Here is a 25546-nt window from a genome sequence, read left to right as displayed (position 1 = left end):
GCTGCTCCGGCGAGCGGCCGCTATCGACCCGCCCCGTGCTGCTCCGTCAAGCATCCGCTCATCCACCAACGCGGCCGTGCGGCAACCCAGCTTGCGGCATGGAGTGGGGTGCTACAACCAACGGCGACCATGCTACAACGGCGGCCAGCGAGAGTGGCAGCTGGTGGTGATCCCAAAACAAGTTGTTGTCACCGGAGACTCGAGTTGTTGCTGCAGCCGACCCATCGAGCTTACTGGAGCCGGTGGTGGTAGAATGTTGGAACCGGCAATTCAAATTGCTACGACGGCGAGGTTTTTGGCTGCAACTGCTATGGAGTTTTGCTGGAACCGTCATGAAGAACTGCAGGAAGCGGCTTGGATTTTTGCTGGAAGCGGGTACGCACCAAGTTGCAACCATTGTTGTTTTTGCTGGAACCGTCATGAGAGGCGACCAGGTGAGGTGCTTCGCGCTTGAGCATATCGCCTGTGGAAGGAGGAGACTTTTTTTTTGCTAGAACACTAGTGCTACAACCCCTTTTCTTTCTTGCTGGTACCGGCGGCGATTTTGCTGGAACCCGCTACAGATTTTGCTACATTCATCCACGGCCAAGCTGCATCCCGTGACTGACGGCGGCGACCATTTTTTTGCTACAACAGTTGTAGTTTTTGCTACGTCCGTCGACGATTTTTGCTACATCCTTTTTTCATGGTGGACCTGTAGGCTCGACGCCGGCGATCCATTTTGCTGCAACCGTTGTAGTTTTTGCTACGTCTGTCGAGGATTTTTGCTACATCCTTTTTCATGGTGGACCTGCAAGCTCGACGGCGATTAGCTGCGGGCGGGGGTGGCCAGCAAGTGAGGGCGGCGCGGGGGTGGCCGACGAGCACGGGTGGCGCGGGGTGGCCGACGAGCGCGGGCACGAGCGCTGGGTGGCGCGGGGGTGGCCGGCAAGCACAGGCGCGAGCGCTGGTGACGAGCACGGAAGGAAGAAGACGACTCAGTCGTTGCTATACGTAGACCGTTGATTTCGTACGGATCCAACGCTCGGTAGGGACAGGCCGAAACTTGGGCCGACGCGCCGGCGGCTAGCATTGGCCAAAAGGAAAAGAGAAGGTGACATGGCCCAACCCTTCACCGGTCCCCCGTCATCTCCACTTCACTTCCCAATCCCATCTCAGCTCCGTGCCGCCGCATCCCGCGGCTGCACAAACCCTTGTAGATCCCCCCCCCCCCCCCCCCCCCCCCCCCCCCTTACACCCTAATCTTTTCCCCTCCTTCTCCCGATCTAAGCAGACTATGAGCTCCTCATCTCCACGGACGGTCATGGCGCGGCCTTCCAAGAAGAAGAAGAAGAAGCCGGTGAAGGGGAGCCCGGTGTCCAAGCTCACCGACGACATCCTCGCCGATATCATCTCGCGCGTGCCATACAAGTCTACCTGCTGCTGCAAATGCGTCTCCACGCGCTGGCGCGACCTCATCTCCCACCGCGAGCACCAAAAGAAGATGCCGCAGTCCATCGTCGGCTTCTTCCATGAAGGTTCCAACGCATTCCGCTCCCCCAGAAATGCTCGTTATTTTACCAATCTGTCACGGCAACGCTATCCTCTGGTCGACCCCTCATTGTCGTTCCTGCCCGATTGCGAGCGCCTTGACATCTTGGACGGCTGTAATGGGCTCCTCCTCTGCCACTGCTGGATGGTTGTGGATCCCATGGCATTTGATTATTATGTGGTGTGCAATCCCACTACCGGGAAATGGGTGGCCGTGCCTGCCACTGACTAGTCCAGCATGGTGAGCGTTGCTCGCCTGGGTTTTGACCCGGCCGTTTCATCCCATTTCCAAGTATTTGAGTTCATAGATGAGCAGTCATGGGGTATAGCCGAGGACGAGCTCGATGGTGATTGCTGTGGACGCATCAAAACATTAGCAATTTATTCGTCCAAAACTGGAGCTTGGAAATATCAAACAGTTGAACATGGTCCATTTGTGATACCCGAGAATTCAGTAAGTGCATTTTTTAATGGGATCTTGCATTTGCCTGCCTATGAATGTGTAGTGGCTGTTGATGTGGAAGGAGCTAATTGGTGGCTCGTTGATGTTCCTGAGCCACCATACTACGCTGATTGTATAGGTGGCGTATTTCCATCACAGGGACGCTTGTATTTTGCAGAGTCTGATGGTTCTAAACTGTCAGTCTGGGTTCTTGAGGACTATCTTACAGGAAAATGGACTTTGAAGCACAATGTGAGCCACTTGCACTTGTTCGGAAGAGAGTATTCATCTTTTGCGGATTATTATCGTGTTATTTCAATCCATCAAGAACACAGCTTTGGTTGGGCGGCGGCGGTGCCCGGCTCCGTCACCTTCTTAAAGGCGCCGCTTTGGGTCCGCGGAGAGGTGGGATAGCTGCAGCGCGTTCTTGGCGTTCCTGATGGCGGCGGTTCTCTTTAGTGGTGTCGCTTCGCCATGGCGGTCGGCTGGTCCGGCTCTCATGGTGATTGTGGTGCTCAACTCTTTGCCGTGTCTTCCTGGGGTGCTCTCGTCCCGTTCAGAGAGGCTGGAGGTGGAGCGGCTTCATCTTGCACGGAGCTTCGGTGGAGATGTCAAGTCATGCCTGACCGACAGGTGCTACGCTTTGTCATGCCTGGTCGGCAGGTGCTACGCACGACAGGTCTTCCAACGACTTCAAGTTGTGTCGGCTGGTGGTACTTGGCAGCATGGTGCTGAGGTGTATCAGTGGCGACTGCGACGTGCTCAGTTGTTTGCGCGCAGGGAGGAGGTGCCGTTGGGCGCCGTGGTGGCGTCGACGATAGCTGGACCGAGCAAGGTTGATGCATCAGTACAGTTCTGAAGATGGAGCGGTGGCAGTTGGCGGCGGCGGCCTCTGAGTGCACGCCGGACCGGTGAGACCCATACCCGGCAGGCGTCCTGGATGGGACCTCAGGTCTTAGATGTTAGGTTTGGCTGCGATGTCTGTTTGGTATTAGGCCTAGGCTATCTACGCCCCTTCATCAACTGGTTAGAGTTGCTTAGACGATGGCTTTAGGCTTAATGTTGTATTACTTTGTAAGGTCTTGTGAGAATAATTAATAAAGTGGCCGTATGCATCGCCCAGATGCAGAGGCCGGGGGTCATCCTCCTTTTTCTAAAAAAATAAAAAAAAATCAAGAACACAGCTTGATTTTTATAGTCAGTGGAGAAGAGCAAACACTAATGTCATACGACATGGATTCCGGGGAGCTGTGTATTATACGCCAACTTGGATGGGAATGCAGGCCACCTTATGTTCCATATGTTCACTTGTTCTCAGAGTCACTTGGAGATGAGAACTAGAAGTCTTACTTGCGTAATGCAGCTTCACATATGTCTTTCCAATGATATTGGAGCTAGGTATTGCATACAAGCAACAGTGACTTGGGTAGATCTTTATGAAGTTGTGATAGTTTTTGTACTGCACTATGTATGCTATTCAGTCAACTCAGTAATTGTTTTTGTGTTTTTGTGCTTATATGTATTACCTCCCAAGTACCTAACTACGGTTACTATGATCATTCTGTTGAACCGTTATCAATGTCTTTACTATCTAGATTCTGATTTCTAGTTATTTATTTGTTTGTGAATAATTTACGTATTGCAACTTTTGGATGCAAAAGTTGTGTTGTCTACTTGGTATGTGGAGGATTCTAGCATTTTGGTAGATACATGGATCTTTATTTGCTTTATCATGCTGGAATATCTGAAACTCTGAAATCTCAAACGGATCAAATTTTTTTAGCAACTTGCCCAGTTAATTGAGGAAAACCAGGCGAAAACCGATTACAAACACTATAGACACAAAAAGAAAATAGTTTGGGGGGTAAGGTTTAGCCGAACAATGAGTACCATTATTTCAGTGCATAACAATATGGTTGGAAGCTTTTGTTTGTCTCCTCTCAGTGATGAAATGGTATCTATATGTAAGGTATGTTTCTCATGGTTAGATAGTGTTGTTGAGGTGTACAGCTTGGTAGTTCAAACTGGATTTATGTCAAGGTGATGAAGATTACATGCCTATGACTTCCGCTAAGGTGATTTTTTTTGTTCATAATATCCAGCCTGGAACTGTCTTGCTATTGGGGTGACCTGGAGTGAGCAATGGCTAAGCCTGCTGTTGGCGTTGCATCACATGCAAGCAACTGAATTTTTTTCTAATTCCATGCAACCGTGCCTGATATCACAATATCAGTTGCTTCCTGCGTCCACAAAATCAAATCATTTATTTTCTACTACTGGACATCATGCATGTTGTGGACGGTGGACCAGCACACTAGTAGAAAAAGGGTCAAATGTCAAGCACATTAGTGCCGGTTTGCTTTTGAGCCGGCACTAATGTGTGCATTAGTGCCGGTTCCAACGGCTAGCCAACCGCTTTCATTAGTACCGGTTCGTGGCCGACCTTTAGCACCGGTTCGTGCCACGGACCGGTACTAAAGTGAGTGGTGGCAGGATGTTGTTAGTCCGGGACCCCTCCAGCACCTTTAGTACCGGTTCATGGCACGAACCGGTGCTAAAGGTCGTCCTACATAAACCCTTCATCCACCCGAGCTCGCTCTGTTCTTCCCCTTTCCCCTCTCCTCTTTGTTCTTCCCCTCTTCCTCTCAAGCTCATCACACATTTTGCCCAAAATTTGTCAAGATTTGAAGGCCCCCATCCATTCAAATGATCACAAAGGTTAGCAACTTTGTCCTTTCATCTCTCATTGCTAGATTAGCTCTTGCAATGCTTTGTATAGTGATTAATTTATGAGTTTAGTAATTTGGTAGAAACTATATGTGCTAGTATTTGATTTATATGCAATTTGTGGTCAAAACTAACACTTAGTTTGCATATGTAGGTGTGGTTTACTTAGTGCCTTCTAAATCTCCGTCGTAACCACAGTCGATCGCCCGCACCATTCCGTCGCCGGCACCACCTTGTGGTGAGCCTCTTGTTCATGAATGTTTTATATTACCAAATTGATGTTTGTGTGATTTGAATATATAGTTACTCGTATCATTATCTTACCCGTACGTTGTTTGTTATACATAGTGCCATGGTTTTGATATCCGTCCCCGTCGGCCCTCGTCCTTGTTATGATTCGGATGTGGTATATTCTCTTTTAAAACTAGTTGTTGCATTTCGTGTTTATGACAAATTATGCCCATCAAGTTGACATAGATATTTTTGTCTAGGAGGTTTGTGAATTGGAAATTCCAACCGACCCTATTGTCGAGAGGTTAAATTTAGTTGAAAGAGAAAACGAGTATTTGAAAGAAAAATTGAAAAGAATTGAGGGGGAGAAGATGGAATTGGAGTTGCATGTTGCCGATGTCGTCGATGATCACAAGATCAAGATGGAGAAAATGCGCTTGAAGATTAGAAAGATTAGAAAATATGCCATTGATAGTGAGGCTTGGTATCATTATGCTGTTGGATCAATTGTTACCTTAGTTGCGATCTTGATCGCATTTGTTGTTGCATTTAAATTCTTTAGTTAGAGAGTTATTTGTTTGTCGCATTTAAGTCTTGTATGAACTTTATGTATGAACTTTATGTATGAACTTGTATTAATTTGGTCTATTCGGTGTTGTGTAATGAAGATGAGCCGACAATGGATGTACGATGACCGATGCTCTCCCGAGTTCATTAATGGCGTGCAAACTTTTCTGCTTGCGGCTGAGGCAAACAAGCGGGCGGATGGTTTTATGCCTTGTCCATGTTTAGTCTGTAAGAATGATCACAATTACTCTACGTCAAGAACCATTCACGTCCACCTGTTTAAGTCCGGTTTCATGCCCCACTATAATGTTTGGACCAAGCACGGAGAAAGAGGGGTTATGATGGAAGACAATGAAGAAGAAGAGGACGACGACAACTATCCTGGCCATGGGTTCCCTGAATACGATGATACAACAATGCGGGAAGAAGCTGAGCCGGCAATGCGGGAAGAAGCTGAAGAAGAGGCATCAGATGAGCCCGCTGATGATCTAGGTCGGGCCATTGCCGATGCAAAGAGAAACTGCGCAAGTGATTTGGAGAAGAAGAAGTTGCAGCGCATGTTAGAGGATCACAAGAAGTTGTTGTACCCGAATTGCGAAGCTGACAAGAAAAAGTTGGGCACCACACTGGAATTGCTGCAATGGAAGGCAGAGAATGGTGTATCTGACAAGGGATTTGGAAAGTTGCTGGTAATGATAAAGAATACGCTTCCAAAGGACAACGAATTGCCCGAGAGTACGTACGAAGCAAACACTACAGGAATCAGCTATTTTGCCGTCTGCCACGGCGGACGGCAAAGGCCTTTGCCATCAGCCGCGGACGGCAAAAGGCTCCGGCAAAGTAAGGTCCGGCAAAGAGCTACTTTGCCGTCTGCTTCCGGGCGGCTGACGGCAAAGGGCCTTTGCCGTCTGCAGCAGACGGCAAAGAGCCTGCAGTCTTTGCCGTCTGCCAGCAGACGGCAAAGACTGCAGGCTCTTTGCCATCTGCTGGCATATGGCAAAGAGACCAAATAGGCATTAATTCTGTTTCTTCTTATACCCATTCATTTTCACAGAAAATCAAACACACATATATATACATAGTAGCAAGTTTCATCCATACATAGTACCAATATAGCATATCCAACACATGTTACCAATAGTAGCAAGTTTCATCCATACATATACATAGTTTCATCAATATTACACAGTTTCATCCATGGTTAGCAAGTTTCACAAAGTCAAAACAAAAACTAAAGACAAGCACTCCATATCTGAAATTAGAAGAAATGACCTAAAACTAAATATCTATTTTCCTAAAAACTATCTTATTACTAAGATCTTCTCTGGATCTTCTTCTTTTCTTCCAACCTGCATAACAAAAACACTAAGAGTCAACACCAGAAAGTACTAAATTTTGAGAGATATCCAGATCCTGCAACAGTACATTAAGAGCAAATTTTGTCGCTAAATAAGCATTGCAATTATCACAGTACAACAAGCAAACAAACACAAGAGTCATGTCCATAAAGCAAATAGATATACAGGCAAGCATAGGTGCAGAGAAGCACATATAGAGTTAGTAATAAACTTGGATAGATGGTTCAATACAAGCACATTGTAACAGTACCCATAATAACTTAGATAACTTAACTACTTCTAAGTACTCAGAAGTAAAGCTGATTGTCCCTATTTTCAGTAAGTGATCATGCAAGAAGACAATTTCTTTTTATGGGTCTCAGTACCACTAGAAGGTCTCAAGACACAAGTTGCTCTTGCAGAAAAGATAAACAAACACATGCCACATATATTACCAATTTCATGGAAACAATAATGTTGGTATCTTTTCATATGCAGAGCCCTTTCTTTCTCCTCTTGGCTTAAGCCATAAAATCCACATGAGGCACCTGCAAGTCACTCCACTGTTGTTATGCTGTACAGTTCAACAAACACAATGACATAAGCACATCTTTTTCAAACAGGAAAATAGAGGGCTGAATTGTGGAGAGCAAAAGGGCGGCCTTGAAACTGATTGAACTAAAGGGTAGAGTTAGTATTATCAAGGCCAAAACCAAAAACAATCCCAGTTCTAACAGATGACATACACAACGTACAGACAAAAAAGGGCCATCTAAAATGTCTACTTGTTCTAGTGGCCAACACGTGGTAACAGGCAAAAACATCCACAAAGTCTCTCCTAAACCTCATAGCATTCATTGACAGCTGTCTTGTCAGGTGTGTTCTACTTGTTTATAAAGCATCAATGTCAAGAGCAACATGGATAATGCTGGATACATGGAGAACAGAGTCATATAACATTTCCAGTATCCAAATTTACTGTATTTAAAGCTAAGCTGAACATCTTGTAGGAACAAAAAAGAAAAAAAATAGCTGAGTCTGAATCTGATAATAACAAAAATATATCAGCTGGGCAAAATATGGATGCTCAAGGCATGTGTAGATACAAACTATGGCCAAACTCTTTTAAGAGGACTTAAGAGGGCAAATCTTCAAGCACTATACGTATCTAACTCTGCACTAGTTTCCATTATAAACAAATAAAATAGAGTAAAGGGCGGGAAAAGGTTTATTTTTACATCTTGTCAGACGGAGGCATTTACTACGTAATATCCTGAACTTGGTGACATGTTCTGGAAACAAGGAATTCATCATCAAATTGTGATATATATTAAATTGAGAAAAGATCAGGAGCCTACTTGTATGTGCATTAATTATATAAGCGGATGAAGTACAAGGATGTCAGCTACTTCTAGTTACGCATATAAAAAATAGTATCATCGATTGTATAAGCAGCTTGGCATTAACCCAGTAACAATCAAGCATGAGTTGTACCAGATTTTGATTTTACCAATAACCGAGAATACATAGTCGGCTTCCCATTTTCCTTCCAAGTAGTCCTTTTCTTCCAAAGGGACTTGTCTTTCATAACAAAACGTACAAAAATAAAACACGTATACTTATTTGCTGATAACAAGTGGGATCAAACTAAGCATTCCATGGCAACAAGCAGCACCCTCATCTTGGTACAATAGCATGAAAATTCACGTGGCATAATTTTCATCAACTTGATTGTGTGGAAATAAATATGATGGCTATTTTCACCACATAACAAATAGAAAGTTTGCACATATTATATAACAGAGAAGCAGTGTAATAGCAGGCCTAGTTAACAAACAATCAACTCTTGCGCAATCGATTTAGTGAGATGAATGAATTACTTTCCATCCATAAACAACAAAAATCAAAGGAACCAACAGGAGCATCTCATGGACATTTACTTATTGAACTAGTAGTTGCTTAACTAAGTAGCAGCTCTCACAAATTCTACACTGCTAGTGCTCACACGGTGAGAGAAGAGAAACAAAATAGCCAGTGATGCTAGTCTATCGATGGCTGTAACCTGCGAGTATCAGGAAACAAAGTGGCCATGTTTTTTGCATCAGGTTCAGTCCAAGAAAATTTGAGAGCCCCTAGAGAATTATCCAAGAGCACGGCAGCAATCATTTGGAAAGAAAAGAAAATAGAGCGAGAGGGTCGACCTTCTTGTTCTATGGGAAATCATGGTGGGCAGGGTAGATGACCTCGCTGTCGACCTCGTCCAGCTCGTGGGGCTTCAGCGTGTGGTCCTGGTCGTCGCCGTGCATGGATCCGGCGAGCTTGAGCTCGGGCCTCCCGCAGGTCACGGTGGCGCGCGCCGAGCCGGGAGAGCCGGGTGTGTGGATGGGTGGAGGGCGGGGGGGTGGCGGCGTTGGGTACCCTTCCGGCTGGAGGAGACGAGGCGCGGTGGCGCGCCGGCCGGAGGAGAGCAGAGGCGCGGTTGCGAAGCTCGGCCCGGAGCTGGTCGGGGTCGGTGAGGACGGCGGCGGCGCGGGAGTGGATGGTGCCGTGGGCGCGGAGGAGGAGCGGTGACCCCAGCGCATCGGCGAGGCGGAGGAGGGCGCCGGCGGGCGGATGTGGGGGCGGAGTAGGGTTTGGTGGGGGGATGCGCTTCTTTCGGCCCATCGGGGGAAAATGAGATCCACTGGTCAGATCCGAAGATAGCCCCCCTCTTTGCCGTCCGCTGGCACTTCTTTGCCGTCCGCTGGCAGATGGCAAAGATTCTTTGCCATCTGCCAGCAGACGGCAAAGAAATAACAGATGACAAAGACCTTCTTTGCCGTCTGCTAACTCTTTGCCGTCTGTTGTTTGGTAGCTGATGGCAAAGACCTTCTTTGCCGTCTGCAAGCAGACGACAAAGAACTGGCAGACGGCAAAATCCCTGATTCCAGTAGTGAAAGAAGACTGTCTGCCCTCTAGGGTTAGAGGTGCAGAAGATACATGCATGCCCTAATGACTGCATCCTCTACCGCGGTGAGTACGAGGATTTGAACGCTTGCCCGGTATGCGGTGCATTGCGCTATAAGATCAGGCGCGATGACCCTGGTGATGTCGAGGGCGAGCGCCCCAGGAAGAAGATTCCTGCCAAGGTGATGTGGTATGCTCCTATAATACCACGGTTGAAATGTTTGTTCCAAAACAAAGAGCATGCCAAGGCGATGCGATGGCACAGAGAAGACCGTAAGAAAGACGGAAAGTTGAGAGTACCCGCTAACGGGTCGCAGTGAAGAAAAATTGAGAGAAAGTATGGGAAGGAGTTTGCAGATGATGCAAGGAACGTATGGTTTGGTCTAAGCGCAGATGGCATTAATCCTTTTGGGGAGCATAGCAGCAACCATAGCACCTGGCCTGTGACTCTATGTTTGTATAACCTTCCTCCTTGGTTGTGCATGAAGCGGAAGTTCATTATGATGCCAGTGCTCATCCAAGGCCCTAAGCAACCCGGCAACAACATTGATGTGTACCTAAGGCCATTAGTTGAAGAACTCTTACAGTTGTGGAATGGAACAGGTGTACGTGCGTGGGATGAGCACATGGGGGAAGAATTTGACCTAAAGGCCTTGCTGTTCGTGACCATCAATGATTGGCCTGCTCTCAGTAACCTTTCAGGACAGACAAACAAGGGATACCGCGCATGCACGCACTGTTTGGATGATACCGACAGTATATATTTGGACAATTGTAGGAAGAATGTGTACCTGGGACATCGTCGATTTCTTCCGAGCAGGCATCCCGTAAGAAAGAAAGACAAGCATTTCAAAGGTGAGGCGGATCACCGGACGAAGCCTCGCCACCATACTGGTGCTGATGTACATGATATATTCAAGGATTTGAAGGTAGTCTTTGGAAAGGTCCTGGCGGACAACCTGTTCCGAATGACGCTGACGGACGCGCACCCATATGGAAGAAGAAATCTATATTTTGGGACCTGCCCTATTGGAAAGATCTAGAGGTCCGCTCTGCAATCGACGTGATGCACGTGACGAAGAATCTTTGCGTGACCCTGCTTGGCTTCTTGGGCGTGTATGGGAAGACAAAAGATACACCTGAGGCACGGGAGGACCAGCAACGTATGCATGTAAAAGACGGCATACATCAGGGTCATGCCAGCTACGCTCTTACCAAAGAAGAGAAGGAAATCTTCTTTGAATGCCTGCTCAGTATTAAGGTACCGTCTGGCTTCTCGTCGAATATAAAGGGAATAATAAACATGGCAGAGAAAAAGTTCCAGAACCTAAAGTCTCATGACTGCCACGTGATTATGACGCAACTGCTTCCGGTTGCATTGAGGGGGCTTCTACCGGATAACGTTCGATTAGCCATTGTGAAGCTATGTGCATTCCTCAATGCAATCTCTCAGAAGGTAATCGATCCAGAAATCATACCAAGGTTAGAGAATGATTTGGTGCAATGTCTTGTCAGTTTCGAGTTGGTGTTCCCACCATCGTTCTTCAACATCATGACGCACGTCCTAGTTCACCTATGCGAAGAGATTAGCGTTTTGGGTCCTGTATTTCTACACAATATGTTCCCCTTTGAGAGGTTCATGGGAGTCTTAAAGAAATATGTTCATAACCGTGCTAGGCCAGAAGAAAGCATCTCCAAGGGCCATGAAAATGAGGAGGTCATTGAGTTTTGTATTGACTTTATTCCTGACCTTAAGCCGATTGGTGTTCCTGAATCGCGGCATAAGGGCAGACTGGATGGAAAAGGCACGCTAGGAGGGAATCAAAAAATATGTATGGACGGACATTCTCTCACTGAAGCAGACTACACAGTTATAAAGAATTCCACCTTGGTGGCTCCGTATATGGACGAACACAAGAATTTTCTACGCTCCAAACACCCGGAGCGGTCTGATGACTGGATTACACGTGAACAAACCAGGAGTTTCGTCGGCTGGTTGCAGACACGTACCATGCATGACGCCTCTATTGAAGATGACCTGTACTCGCTGTCCCAGTTACCATCTTCGAATATAATGACTTTCAAAGGGTACGAGATAAATGGTAATACATTTTACACGATCGCCCAAGATAAGAAGAGCACCAACCAAAACAGTGGCGTCCGCTTTGATGCAACAACCAAGACGAAAAAGGAAACATATTATGGTTACATAGAGGAGATATGAGAACTTGACTATGGATGTGATTTGAAGGTCCCTTTGTTTCGGTGCAAATGGGTCAATATGACACGATATGGGGTAACGGAAGACCCGCAGTATGGAATGACAACAGTGGATCTCAACTATCTTGCGTATGCAGACGAACCATTCGTCCTAGCTAATGATGTGGCACAGGTTTTCTATGGGAAGGATATGTCTACCAAGCCGAGAAAAAGAAAAGATAAGGAAGCGAATGCATCATACGATGAGCCAAAGCGCCACATAGTTCTTTCTGGGAAAAGAAACATCGTGGGAGTGGATGACAAGACAGACATGTCAGAAGATTATGAAAAGTTTGATGAAATTGCTCCATTCACAGTGAATATTGACCCGAGCATCCAGTTAAATGATGAAGATTTTCCATGGCTATGGCGCAAAGGGACATACCCGAAGAAAAAGTTTCACACCCAAAGATCTGGGATGTGATCGGCTTCACTATCATCAATTTCTTCTGTGTTTCACACCCAGGAAGGAATCTCTATAATAGTTAGGGTAGTTATGTGTTTTGGCATTTGAAACGCGAAGAAATTTTATGTGCAAACAAATTCTTTCATGCATTTACTGATTTTTTCAGCTAAATGACCCTGAAATTGAAAAGCATTTCAAATGAACTCAGAAAAGGTTGAAAGTTGGCATGGTATCATAATTTCACCCACATAGCATGTGCAAAAAAGTAGAGAGGGTTACCGCAAAAACTGGATGCACTTCGCGTATAAAATGGACAATCTCTTTCAAAGTATCAGGGTTTCAAACGAAAACTCATCCGTTACAAAGGGATTTCATTTTTTAAATAACCTAAGCATTACCAAATTGAATATAATAATAAAACACACTAATAATAAACATAAAAAAAATAATCACTGAAAATCTATTTTCAAAGTTAAGTTATTCACAAACTAGTGATTCACACAAATTTCAAATAATTCAAAATGTAAACTATTCAAATTTGTAAACTACCGGCACTAACAGAAAGTTTGTAATTTTTTGTACCTAAAGCAAAAATATTCCCAAAGAAACTCTAAATACAGCAAAAAACAACTCAAAAATAAATAAACCAAAAATAAGTAAAGCAAAAAAATAAGAAAATAAAAAAGCCAACCTACTGAGCCAGAGCGGACTGCATACGACTAGAAACCCAACCTGTAGTTGGGCCAGGATGCAGGCCCGCAAGCCCAGTAGGCCCACAGGCAGGGTAGGAGAGGTCGGCCCAGAAGGCCTGCTATTGAGAGGAGCTCAATGCAGTGCCCGCGTCGGGGCTTATAAACTGGTCCTGGCGCTCCTCAACTAGCGAGGTGGGACTAAACTTCTGCGCCCCTCGCCTGGCAGCGCACACCCTTTAGTACCGGGTGGTGGCACCAACCGGTACTAAAGGGTGGGCCTTTAGTACCGGTTGGTGCCACCACCCGGTACTAAAGGTGGGCGCTTCCCACCGCTTGGCCTGGCCAAAATTGACCTTTAGTACCGGTTGGTGGCTCCAACCGGTACCAAAGGACCATCCTATATAAGAAACACTTACGAAAATTTCGCCAGTTTCCTCCCACTTCTCTCTGCTTCATCGCCGCCGCCCTGTCCCGCGCCGTCGCCGCCGCCGTCGCGCCGTCCCCGTCGACTCCGCGCCGCCTCCGTCCTCGTCGCGCCGTCCGCGTCGCCGGCCCGTCCCCATCCCCGCACCAGCCCGCGTCCCCATCCCCGCACCGGCCCGCGTCGCCGTCGTCGTCGCCGTCGCCTCAATCTCGCCCGCGCTGTGAGCCTCTGTCCCCCCTCTCCTCTCCCTCCAATCGAAGCCGCTGCGCACGCCGCCGGCGCCGTCGCCTTGGCTCGCCGTCGCCATCGCCTGCACACACAACACATACACACACACACACACCATACACACACACACATACACAATTTTTGTTCTGTTTTTAGTTTTTAATTTTTCTGTTTTTAGTTTTTAGTTTTTCTGTTATTAGTTATTAGTTTTTAGTTTTTTCAGTTTTTCTGTATTAGTGTTATAGAAATGTTAGTTATATAGAAATCTTAGTTATATATAGAAATGTTAGTTTTTTCTGTATTAATGTTATAGAAATGTTTGTTATATAGAAATGTTAAAGAAAAATTAGTTATACAATTTTAGTTATAGAAATGTTAGAAATGTTAGTTTTAGATATGGTCGATGTTTTTTTAGTTTATTATATTTTTAGTTATAAAATTTAGAATTTGCATATAAGAAATCACAATCCAATCATTAAAAAAATGTTACTTTACTTTTGCGGCATATAGTATTTGTTGTCGACGATGCCCGGCCCGCATCCTCGCCGTCGACCCGTTCGCGACGACGTCCTGCTTCAGAGGACCCATGTCCGGGATTGGGCTCCGCCGGGCTGGCACTGGGAGGTGCTACCTGGAGGGGCGCGACGCTTGGTGAGGAACCCGGCCTCGGGTCCCGTCGTCGACCCTGATCTCCTTTGGTGGCGTTCGCGTGGGCCACATTCCGTGCAGAGGGAGCCGGCCCCGCCGGAGGTGTTGCGTCGTCGTGTCAGGGAGGAGGAGGACACGTCCATCGCTACATGGCTGCTATGGACATCAGGTTCTCCAATACCTGGCAGGTTCTTTGGGCAGATGACCGGAGATATGATCCTCTGATGGTTCCTTGTCTTTGGGTGTCCACCGCCCGCGCCCCAGGAACCGCGAGTGGCCTAGATTCTTCTATAGTATTCGATCTTTATTAGCTACCTAGCCAGTGATGTATTCGAGATTATATATTATTCGAGACGATGTATTCGAGATTATATATTATTCGACACGATGTATTCGAGATTATATATTATTCGAGACGATGCATATTATGTACTATATGATTCAGTTTGAAGGACCAACTCCCGATCTCCATTCAAGAATGGAAAGAGCCAAAAACTAAACGCCCAGATGTTACTTGGGTCGACGACAGAGCAAAACAAAAGCTTTGGGAATCTCTGATGGAACATTTCACCCTACCAGATTATTTCACTGATGCAGATGTGCAGAAAGTCAAGGACGCTGCTCTTAAGAAGATGGCAATTGCATTCAACACCCACAAGAAAACTGTATGGGCCAACTACCTCGCTGCAGAAAGGAAGACTCCAGAATTCAAGGGAACACTGGAGAAGCAAAGAGAACACTGGCCCGCTTTCGTGAAATTCAAGGAATCGGAATTATCTAAGGAATGGTCGAGAAAAAACAAGGCCAATGCCGCAAAAAAGACGCAGTTCCATAGGCTGGGTCCAGGTGGCTACGCGGTGGCAATGCCTAAGTGGGATAAGTCTGAGCAAGAGATGAAGGATGCAGGGGTCACTCCGGTTACTAGGAGCTGGCCCCCCAGGTGCAGAACTTGGTTCTATGCGCATGGGGGGGCGTTGGACCCGAAGACAGGCCTGGTTTCGAAGAAGGCAAGTCTAAACGGAGCAGAACAAAAGTTACTTGACGCAATAGAAGATGCTCGAAAGGGGGTGTTCACGCCCAACAGAGAGAACGACGAGCTTACGCGCGCCCTGGGAAATCCTGAACACCCGGGAAGAACACGAGGCAAGGGCGTTATTCCCTGGTATGAGGGCTTTTCGGAATGGAACGACGACTACAGGACCCGTGCAAGAAAGAAGATGGAGGAGGAGAAGAAGAGGAAGCTGGAGGAGGAGCAGAGGAAGCTGGACGCGGAACGCCTTCAAGGCCTAGAAGCAAGGCACACGGACTTGGCACTCAAATTCCAGCAGCAGCAGCAGCAGATCGACTCACTTAGCCAGGAAAGGGGGTCTCAGCAGCGGCAGCGGCAAGCGGATGATCATCCAGCATTGCGTCCCATCCATGCCAAGAAGCAGCGTTGGTTCCGCCCCGGGCGACGCACTGCTGGATACATACCCTGTGGATGACATCATAAAGAACACTAAATGTGAGCTACACTTCAAAATGAAGAATATATCCATGAAGGTGGCGAACGTCGTTGCTTGTACAATTACCCCCGGAGCAACCTTCCATTGCGCCCCGATTCCAGAGGGCTATGCTCGTGTCTTGGTTGATGAGGTGGTGGGCCCATATTCGGGGCTAGAGCTTGACATTCCTGGAGGTGACGACGAGCAAACACTGGGAGAGGCCATACATCGTTTCATCCTATGAAAAAAGGATTGCATCATCTTTCGAAGTCCACCGACACCGCGTCTGCCGACTCCTCCTCGAAGTCCGCCACCGTGTCAGCAGACTCCCGCTCCTCCAAGTCCGCCACCGTGTCAGGCCACACCTCCTGCTTCAAGTCTGGCACAGCGTCAGGCCACACCTCCTGCTTCAAGTCCGACACCGTGTCAGGCCACACCTCCTGCTTCAAGTCCGGCACAGCGTCAGGCCACTCCTCCTGCTCCAACTAAGCCACGTCAGCCGTCTCCGCCGCCTAAGCAATCGCAGAAGAGACACGCCGCAGCTATGGTGCGTAGCAGTATGAGTCGAGGTAGTACAGAAAGTACAGGCGGAGACAAGCGATATAAATATGGTCCAAGCAGCCTCGCTCCTCTTCCTCAGAGGCCTTACGACATGACCGAGGAGCAAAACGATCCAATAGTGCGGGCCGAAGTGGACGCTCATTTTCGACCGAAACCGGCAACGCCCCCGAGGAAGAAAGTGGCTGAGGAAAAGATTGACCACTTCATTCGTATGGCTGGATCACCAGCTCCCAAGCCTGTTGACTCAGACTATGAGCGCCAAATCAAGAAGGCACATCGAGCATGACTACAGAAAGAAGCGAGCTCGAGCCAACAAGCAGCTGTCAAAAAATGCGGGAAAACCGTTCCCCAGCTGGGAGAACAGGCGGCGCAATCGACCCCCCCCCCCCCCCGCGCTTGTTGTGCCAACAACACATGAGAGTACGCGTGCCCAATATTATTGTGGGCAAACCGTTTACGTTCCCAAGCTAGGCGATGTGGTAATAACCGAGGAGCATATAATGCAGGCTGAAATGCTCAAGATCACTGTTGGACAACTCCTCGAGATCGAGCCCATGCCTCCGCTTAGATAGGAAGAAATAAAACGGAAATATGTCCGGGGCCAACCTTTGGTCGAGCCCGAGGAGGTCAAGAACCTCCCAACGAGAATGTATGAATTGCATGATTGGTACATGAAAATTACCAAGATTTCCAATCGAGAGTCCCTCATGGTGCAAGTCGAGGAAGATCATTACTTCCATAAGAAAGCTCTGGCCATTGAGTATTCAGAACTATTTCAGTTATTCAATCAAGATGCACTCGACAAATCTATCATCAGTTGCTATTGTCTGTAAGTGATTTCTTTCTGTAATTTAAGTCTCAAGCTAGCTCTAGTGCTCATTGATTGATCATTAATTACCTGTAATTATATATCCTCACTATATATTCTTTTCTGTGGTATTATGCAGGATGAAGATGTATGAAATGAAAAAAGCTGGACGCTATGACATTGGGTTCATTGACCCAAATACCGTTAATGAATACACATGGAAATTGGAATGGTGTAGACAAGATGTAGAGAAATGCATGCTAGAGTTCTTGAAGCGCCTCAATAGCAATGAAGATATACTACTTCCTTATAACTTCGAGTGAGTCACACTGTCTTGTACTACAAATTCTTTTTTTGCTTACTAGCTAGATGTTAATAAGTGTATAGGGTTTAGGGTTATAGTTGATTAGTGTTATGCACATGCCCGCTTGATTTATACATGCAAACGTATGCACATGCAGCTTCCACTGGATCTTGTTAGACATTAAAGTTGACGAAGGAAAAGTTAAGGTACTGGACTCACAAATTAAAAAAAAATAGTGACTACAGCATAGTGAAGGGGATAGTCGACAGGTTATTTCAATCATTATTAACTATATCTCGGCCTATTTAGTTCGTCATTTCCTGATATGAACTATTTTTAATAACCCCTTTATTAATTTTCTTTGCCGGCGGGCAGGGTTTGGGCAAAGTACATCAAGATGACTACAGGAAAATGGCGACAAAAGCTATGTTGGTATCGACCCAAGGTAAGTAATTAAGTAGTACTAGCTAGCTAGCTACCATCTCTTTAATTCTTGTTTCAATACCATTAATTAATTAACATGCTTGATTAATTATTATCTGATTAAATTCTATTGTCGTAAAGGCCCTGAAGCAGGCGCCGGGGACTGAAGTGTGTGCATACTACGTTTGCGAGAACATTCGCATGATGGCGTCCGAAATGAGCAGATCTGATAGACAGGACTGGGTACGTTGCCAGAACACTATTCACAAATCATACATGATTGTCGATATCTAGTCACACAACTAATACACATGCATATTGATCTCCTTCTTAACAGTTCAAAGAGGTGCGGGACAAGCTCCTATCAGAGGAGCGCATACGAGCACTTCAAGAGGAAATAGCGGGATTTTTGCTCGACCAGGTCATAGATCCCAAAGGAGAATACGATTACCCGCTACCGCCCCCATGAACCACTTGTCATCGTGCTCCGAAGGCACCAAGGCAACATGTAGGAGAAATATATATATATATATATATATATATATATATATATATATATATATATATATATATATATATATATATATACATGTGTATGTGTGAATAATTAATGTTGGTTGTGAGACATTCGATTATATATATATATGATCAGTTCTACGAGAAAATCTATTTATATATATGCATAACGTGTACAATATGTAGTATCGTAAAATACCAGCAAACAAAAAAGAATTAAATGGAAAACACAAAATTAATGGAAAAATAAAAATTAAAACCAAAACCCCCCAAACATTTAGTACCGGTTGGTGCTATCAACCGATACTAATGGTCTACCAACACCCGGGCCTGGCTCGTGCCACGTGGTGGCACTTTAGCGCCGGTTCGTGCCGAACCGGTACTAAAGGGGGGGCCTTTAGTCTCCACTCCATAGTGCCGGTTGCAGAACCGGCACTAAAGGCCCTTACAAACCGGTGATAAAGGCCTGTTCTGCACTAGTGGCATTGCTGTCTTGATTGTTGGATACAGTCCTTGAACTCCTCTTGAGACTTGATTTCCTTTTTTACTTTGAGAAATTAGGGCATGTAGATACAAATATCTAGGTACAGGTAAATGAGACGTAGTATAAATAAGTTACGGGACAGAAGATGAAAGGAGTTTTCTTCTTCTTTGAGATAAAGTCATTGTCTGATCAGTTTTTTCTCCACAAACATGTTCAACTTCTTATGGATTTTTGGCCTGAAAATTGACTTGAACAGCAGACCTTAAACTGCATAGGAACCGAAAAATATATTGGTGACAACCTAAAATTTGCTACCAAGATCAAAATATAGCCTCCCTACGACAATACGAAAAACCAAAAAAGGATTGCGGGAAAGCAACTGCTGACCCTTGAAGTTTCACTCGCGGCCATGCCACCTCACCCTGATTCTAGGTGTCGCCGCCACTCCGAGCCCCGCTACCCGATTTTGGCCTTCCTAGAGCTTTTGCAGCCAGATCCACTCTTACTGTCACAGAATTCGCCCAGTCACCGTCCTCCTGCCACTCTTCAGCCATTCACCGAGCTCGAGCTTGGCCATCGGCATCGATTTTGGTCATCCTGAGCACAACGCCGACCTTCCCATTGCGCCTCCCTCGAGCTCCCCGCTGAATCGCCGGCGAGCTCCACGCCATGCTGGGCCGCTCGAGCTCCTTCTCGCCTCCACCGCACCCGAGGTACCATGGCGTTGGGCAACAACCAAGGGGCAAGTGGGCGGCAGAGATCCATAATCCGGACATCTATCGTGCGCTTGTGGCAGTAGGTCCGGAGGTCCAGCGTGGCGGAGGCGCGAAGAGGAAACCCGTGCACAGACGTGCCGCACACGTACCAGAGCATGTGCTTGACCAGAGCGAGGTGATACTCGCGCGTGCCATGCATGTGGAGGCAAACTTGTTGCAGAGTGTAGGTGAGCTCCACGGCGGGAGATGGTGAGATACTGGAGCGCCCTGGCTATGCTCCTCTAGGTAGAGGGGCCATGCATGTGTCGATGGGCGTCGGGGAAGCGCGGCAGGTGTCCATGCCGACGCGGTCCAGCACCTCTTCGGCATACCGCTGCTGGCACAAGAAGGAGCCCGCTAGTGTGCGCGTCACCCGGATGCCGAGGAAGAAATGAAGCGCACCCGGATGAGGAAACCAGTTGGTGGCCTAGATGTGCATTTCTTCAGCGGCAAGAGACAGAGCGGGCGGAAATTTATGCCAGCCTCCTCTCTGTTTTTTTTTCTGTTTCAGTTGGCATAAATTTACATGTGCTTTGTTTTATTTGTACATTGACAATTAGCTTCACCGGCCGTTTGCTACAAAAATATATGGCCGAGAAAAACCTTGCACAACCAACAACACGGAAACTCGCACGTGTTATTCTAGTTTTCTCGACGTACAGCTCTCGTTGCCCTTCAGAAACGATGCATCCTCCATGATCAATTGTCTGTCTACTTGTGGGTCCTGTCACTGTGACCGTAATTAGGTCAATCACAACAAGTGTAACACGGCGTCAACGAACATGTTCCTGGATGCCTACTATTCCCAACATGCTAGGTGTGTAGCTCCAAGACCCTAAGGGTCACTGCTTCATCTTCTTCCTCTTAATTCTAGATATCCGATTGATGTGTCCTGGTCGGTGTTCAGTTTCGGATTCAATTTTGGATCCAATTTGTGAGAAAAGTATATTAGTCCTGGTCGGTGTTCAGTTTCGGATCCAATTTTGATCCTGGATGTGTGTTTGTTTCTCCAAAAAATATTCTACACGATCTCATAGCATTTTTTGTTTTTTGAGAAAGACACGATCTCGGAGCAACTAGCTGACGAGTGCTCCTTGGGGAGCCTCACAATGATTAGCGCCACTTGGCGCGCTCTCAGCCGTCCGCCACGTGTCGCACTCTGGGCGCTTCCTCCGGATTTTTTATTTTTTATTTTTCGCATGCGTTTTTGACTTTTTAAACGGTTTTTTTGATTTTTTTCGACGTTCCGGTGTTCCATAGCTTTTGGAACAATTTTTTTTCTGGGAAATTTTTTTTTATGCGAAAAACGCGTTTTTTCTTCCACGAGAGTTACAGTTTTGCTTCCGCGACAGTCACGATCGTGCCTTTCAGAAACGAAAAAGAAAACGTGTTTTCTGTTTTTTTCCTTCCACGAGAGGCATGGTTTTGCTTCCGCGAGAGGCACGGTTTTGCTTCCGCGAGAGTCATGGCTGTGCCTCTTAGAAACGGAAAAGAAAACGCGTTTTCTGTTTTTTCCTTCCGCGAGAGTCACGGCCGTGCCTCTCGGAAACAAAAAAACGCATTTTCTGTTTTTTTTTCTTCCGCGAGAGGCACGATTTTGCTTCCATGAGAGTCACGGTCGTGCCTTTCGTAAACGAAAAAATGTGTTCTCTGTTTTTTTTCTTCTGCGAGATGCACGGTTGTGCTTTCGCGAGAATCACGGCCGTGCCTCTCAGAAACAAAAAAAAAACGCGTTTTTTGTTTTGTTTCCTTCCGTGAGAGACACGGTTTTGCTTCCGCGAGAGGCATGGTTGTGCTTTCGTGAGAGGCACGGCCGTACCTCCTCAGAAAAGAAAAAAAAACGTGTTTTCTCTTCTTCTTTTTCTTCCGCGAGAGGCATGGTTTTGCTTCCGCGAGAGGCATGGTTGTGATTTCACAAGAGGCACGGGCGTGCCTCTTTCGGAAAGAGAAAAAACCCATGCTCACGGGTCGGTTTTTTCGTCTGTTTTGTTTCGTGAAAAGAATGCGTCAAACCTATCAACATCTGATCTAATTTTGAAGATCTCGACGCGAGGAATCCAACGGTGAAAACGGTTCGAGATTTGGACGTACGATTTAAGAGATAAAACATTTTGAATAAACGAATCTACGAAAAAAGTAAAAACTCTCAAGTTGCGACAAGTGGCGCACATGCAGCACGCCACTTGACACAACCCGAGAAGGTGGGGTGATTTTTGCAATGAGTATTCATCAATTAGTGATTTCGCACAATCTCATAGAAACATGGTGCGCTTCGACTGCATGCGGCCCATTCCAGGAAAAAAAAACTGAAGGTCAAGCGGCCAAGCCCGCACTGCCCGGCCGTCTTCTTCACTTGCGAGTTCCGCCGCATCTCGCACCTGCGCACACCCGACGCTCTTGCTCCGATTCCGCAGTTTGACAGCAAGCGCCTGGTAGGTCCTCTCTCTTTCGTCACGCTTCCCTCGCCGCCGGGAATGGATCTCTAACCGTCCCGCTATATGCGCAGATTGTGGTCCTCATCTCCAGGGACGGCGATGTCGCGCGGCTCCAAAAAGAAGAAGAAATGCGCCATGAAGAGGAGCGACCCGACGGCGAAGCTCACCGACGACCCTACAAGTCTCTCGCCGGCTTCTTCTACCAAGGGTACAACAGAGACCGCTTTCCCAGGAGGGCTCGTTAGTTTACAAATGCGTCACAACAATTCTATCGTCCCGCCGATCCTTTCATCAATCCGTCCCTCACGTTTCTGCCCAATTAGGAGAGCCTTGACATAGTGGACGGCTGCAATGGCCTCCTCCTATGTGCTGCTGGAAGGCAACTGATCCCAAGACATTGGATTACATTGTGTGCAATCCATGGTTTTAAATAGCCCGCTATAGCTCCGCTATAGCACGCTATAGCATTTGAAAAAGGTCATGCGCTAAGGGTCATTTGTCCAAACACATGAGAAAACATTTTAAATAGCGTGCTATAGCATCGCTATAGCACGCTATAGCATTTAGAAGAGGTCCGCCGCTAAGAGGCTTAGCGCGCTATTTAAAACTTTGGTGCAATCCCGCCACTCAGAAATGGGAGGTCGTGCCAGCCACTGATTCGTCCTGCCAGACATGTGTTCCTCGTCTGGGATTCAACCCCGTTGTCTCCTCACAGTTTCATGTATTCGAGTTCATAGATCAAAGGTCGTGGGGTATAGATGATGCTGACCTAGACGTTGGGAATACTGCATTGAAAGGGTTGGTGATTTATTCATCCAAGGCTGGAACTTGGAAGTATCAAACAGCTGAGTTCGATTCATTTGAGATGCCCGAGAATCCGACCAGCACATTTTTAAAAGGGATCATGCATTTGGCTGTCTATGATAATGTAATGGTAGCTGTTGATGTGGAAGGAGATAATTGGTGGTGTGTTTACATTCCTATGACAACACCTCGTGTTCGTACCGGTGATGTACTTCGATCACAGGGACAGTTGTACTTTGCAAATAGTACTACTGGGTCTGATGATAGTGAACTTGATGTTTGGGTTCTTGAGGACTACCGAACTTCAAAATGGACTTTGAAGCACAATGTCAGCCACTTGCAGTTGCTTGGAAGGAAGTATCTATGGTATGCACATCGGTATAGTGTTATTTCAATCCATCCAGAACACAATTTGGTTTTTGTAGTATGTGGAGATGAGAATGCACTAATGTCATATGACATGGATTCCGGGAAGTGGTGTATTATACGCCAACTTGGATGGGATTGCGGGCCTCCTTATGTTCCATATGTTCCCTTGTTCTCAGAGTCACTTGGAGATGGGCACTAGAAGTCTTACTTAAGTAATGCAGCTTCGCATATGTCTTTTCTAATGATATTGGAGCTAGGTATTGCATACAAGCAACAGTGGCTTGGGTAGATCTTTATGGACTTGTCATAGTTTTTGTTGGATTGCACTATGTACCTGACTATATGGGGCTAGCTATTCGGACAACTTAGTGACTTTGTTTGTGTTTGTGTACTTGTATGTATTACCTCCCAACTACCTAACTATGGTTATTATGACCGTTTTGTTTGAACCATTATCAACGTCTTTAATATCTAGATTGTGGTCTCTTTTTATTTATTTGGTTGTGATAATCTATGTATTGCAACTTTTTGATTCAAAAATTGTGTTCTGGACTTGGTATGTGGAGAATTCTAGTCATGATACATACATGGATCTTTTTTTCTTCTTTGTCATGCTTGTTTGTCCGAAACTCTGACATCTGAATCCCATTATATATGCCTAACTGTATGGTTTCGAAGCTTTTTTCTATCTCCCCCCAGTGATGAAGGAATGTTTCTCATAATTAGATACCGTTGTTAGGGATGTTTAACTTGGTAGTTCAAGCTGGATTTATTTTATTTTGTTCTCAATATCCAGCCAGCTGGAATATAAGACATGGAATGGCCAAGCCTGCTGTTGTGTTGCATACTTGCATCACATGCAAACAACTAGAAATTATTTCTCCTTTTTCCCTGCTGCCAAAGATGCATGCTGTGGACGAGCATTGCTTGCCCTGGATATATAGTCCTTGAACTCGCAACTGCACTCCGGGGTTGCTGACTTGCTGTACTAGGATACTAGTTCACAAGTCAAATACTCATGCTTGTAGGGAGTGCTATCATTCCTGTAGATATTTTTCTGGGTTTGCCTCACTTGGCTCTGGCTATTGGTTGAGCTCTAGTTTGATTGGAACAAAACTGCTCTTAATAAGATGATCTAGTTTGCCTCACTATGATCATTTTATTTGAACAAAATAATTTCTTTTTTGGGGATGCAATTATTAATGTCTTTAATATTTAGATTGTGGTGTCTTTTTTATTAGTTGCTTGTGGATAACCTATGTACTGCAAATTTTGGATGCAAAAGTGGTGTTGCAGACTTGGTGTATAGACAATTCTAGTCATGAACTCTCGATAGATACATGGATCCTTTTTTCTTCTTTGTCATGCCTGACTGTCTGAAATTTGAATCTCACTGTATCAATGCTTAAAAATATGGCTTGGAAGCTCCTTTTAATCTCTCAATGATGAAATGATCTATATTAAGGTGTGTGTCTCATAATTAGATAATCTTGTTAAGGATGTACAGCTTGGTAGATTCAAACTGGATTTACATCATTTTGTAGACTGTTTTTTTTCTTTGAAATATCAGATCTTCAGATTTGTAGTTAACCATGCCTTCCAGCTGAAGCAGAATGATTTTTATGGTGTAAGCTGGTTCTAAACACGCTACGTGTTGAGACCTATTAAATGACCCGTATTCTGCCAGTGGATTATCCTGCTATAATCTTTAATTTCTTAACTTAGTTGACATTTAGGTAGTTTGAAAATATCTGTCATCAGGTTTGAGTAAACAGCGGCAGTGGAGTTGTTGTCATAATAATCAGCAGTAGAAGTTGACTGTTAAGTTTTCCCTTAAAAAAGTTGCTTACTTGCTTATATATTGGAATAGTGCTGACTAACCATGCATCGAGAAATGCTATGCTTGATCGTCGCAAACAACGAGTAAATTGGTGCGATTCCATGCAAATGTGCCTCTGGCCTTCCCGCTTCCACAAGATCAAATTATCGTTTTGTGCTACCAAAGATGCGTGCTGCATTCGGACAAGCATTGCTTGCCCTGGACTGTTGAACTGGCTACAGCACTCCGGGGTTGTTGTACTGGGATACTATTCAGTAAGAAAATGCTCAGGCTTCTAGTAGGATGTGCTGGTAGATATGTTTGGTTACAGTTCGTGTTGATATTTT

General features: G+C 45.9%; 1 protein-coding gene and 1 long non-coding RNA gene across 3 annotated transcripts; one reads left to right on the top strand and one right to left on the bottom strand.

Moving 5' to 3' along the window:
* The first annotated feature begins 1303 nt into the window (after positions 1-1303).
* On the top strand, positions 1304-3541 carry LOC109783479 (F-box protein At5g07610-like). Its single transcript, XM_073495596.1, has 3 exons — positions 1304-1711; positions 1847-2365; positions 3089-3541. The coding sequence occupies exons 1-3, from the start codon at positions 1304-1306 to the stop codon at positions 3311-3313; spliced, it is 1152 nt and encodes a 383-aa protein (XP_073351697.1). The 3' UTR covers positions 3314-3541.
* Positions 3542-6542: 3001 nt separating this feature from the next.
* LOC120976219 (uncharacterized) lies at positions 6543-9069 on the bottom strand. Of its 2 annotated transcripts, XR_005771471.3 has the most exons (3): positions 9036-9069; positions 7290-7382; positions 6543-6846 (listed from the first exon to the last, which is right to left on the bottom strand). It is a non-coding gene; the product is annotated as an uncharacterized lncRNA (long non-coding RNA). The 2 variants fall into 2 exon arrangements; XR_012181060.1 differs by lacking the exon at positions 9036-9069 and having other exon boundaries at positions 7290-9011.
* Positions 9070-25546: the final 16477 nt, after the last annotated feature.

Source organism: Aegilops tauschii, chromosome 3 (genome assembly GCF_002575655.3).
Source record: "Aegilops tauschii subsp. strangulata cultivar AL8/78 chromosome 3, Aet v6.0, whole genome shotgun sequence".
Lineage (NCBI taxonomy): Eukaryota > Viridiplantae > Streptophyta > Magnoliopsida > Poales > Poaceae > Aegilops > Aegilops tauschii.
This window is presented reverse-complemented; position numbering and strand designations above follow the sequence as displayed.

Excerpts from the sequence above, each read along its gene's own strand:
- LOC109783479 (XM_073495596.1), top strand. The coding sequence starts at position 1,304 with ATGGCGCGGCCTTCCAAGAAGAAGAAGAAGAAGCCGGTGAAGGGGAGC. Across the intron at positions 1,712-1,846 it reads TGGCATTTGATTATTATGTG|TCATGGGGTATAGCCGAGGA; the intron begins GTGTGCAATCCC and ends ATAGATGAGCAG. Across the intron at positions 2,366-3,088 it reads TCTTAAAGGCGCCGCTTTGG|CGCCCAGATGCAGAGGCCGG; the intron begins GTCCGCGGAGAG and ends GGCCGTATGCAT.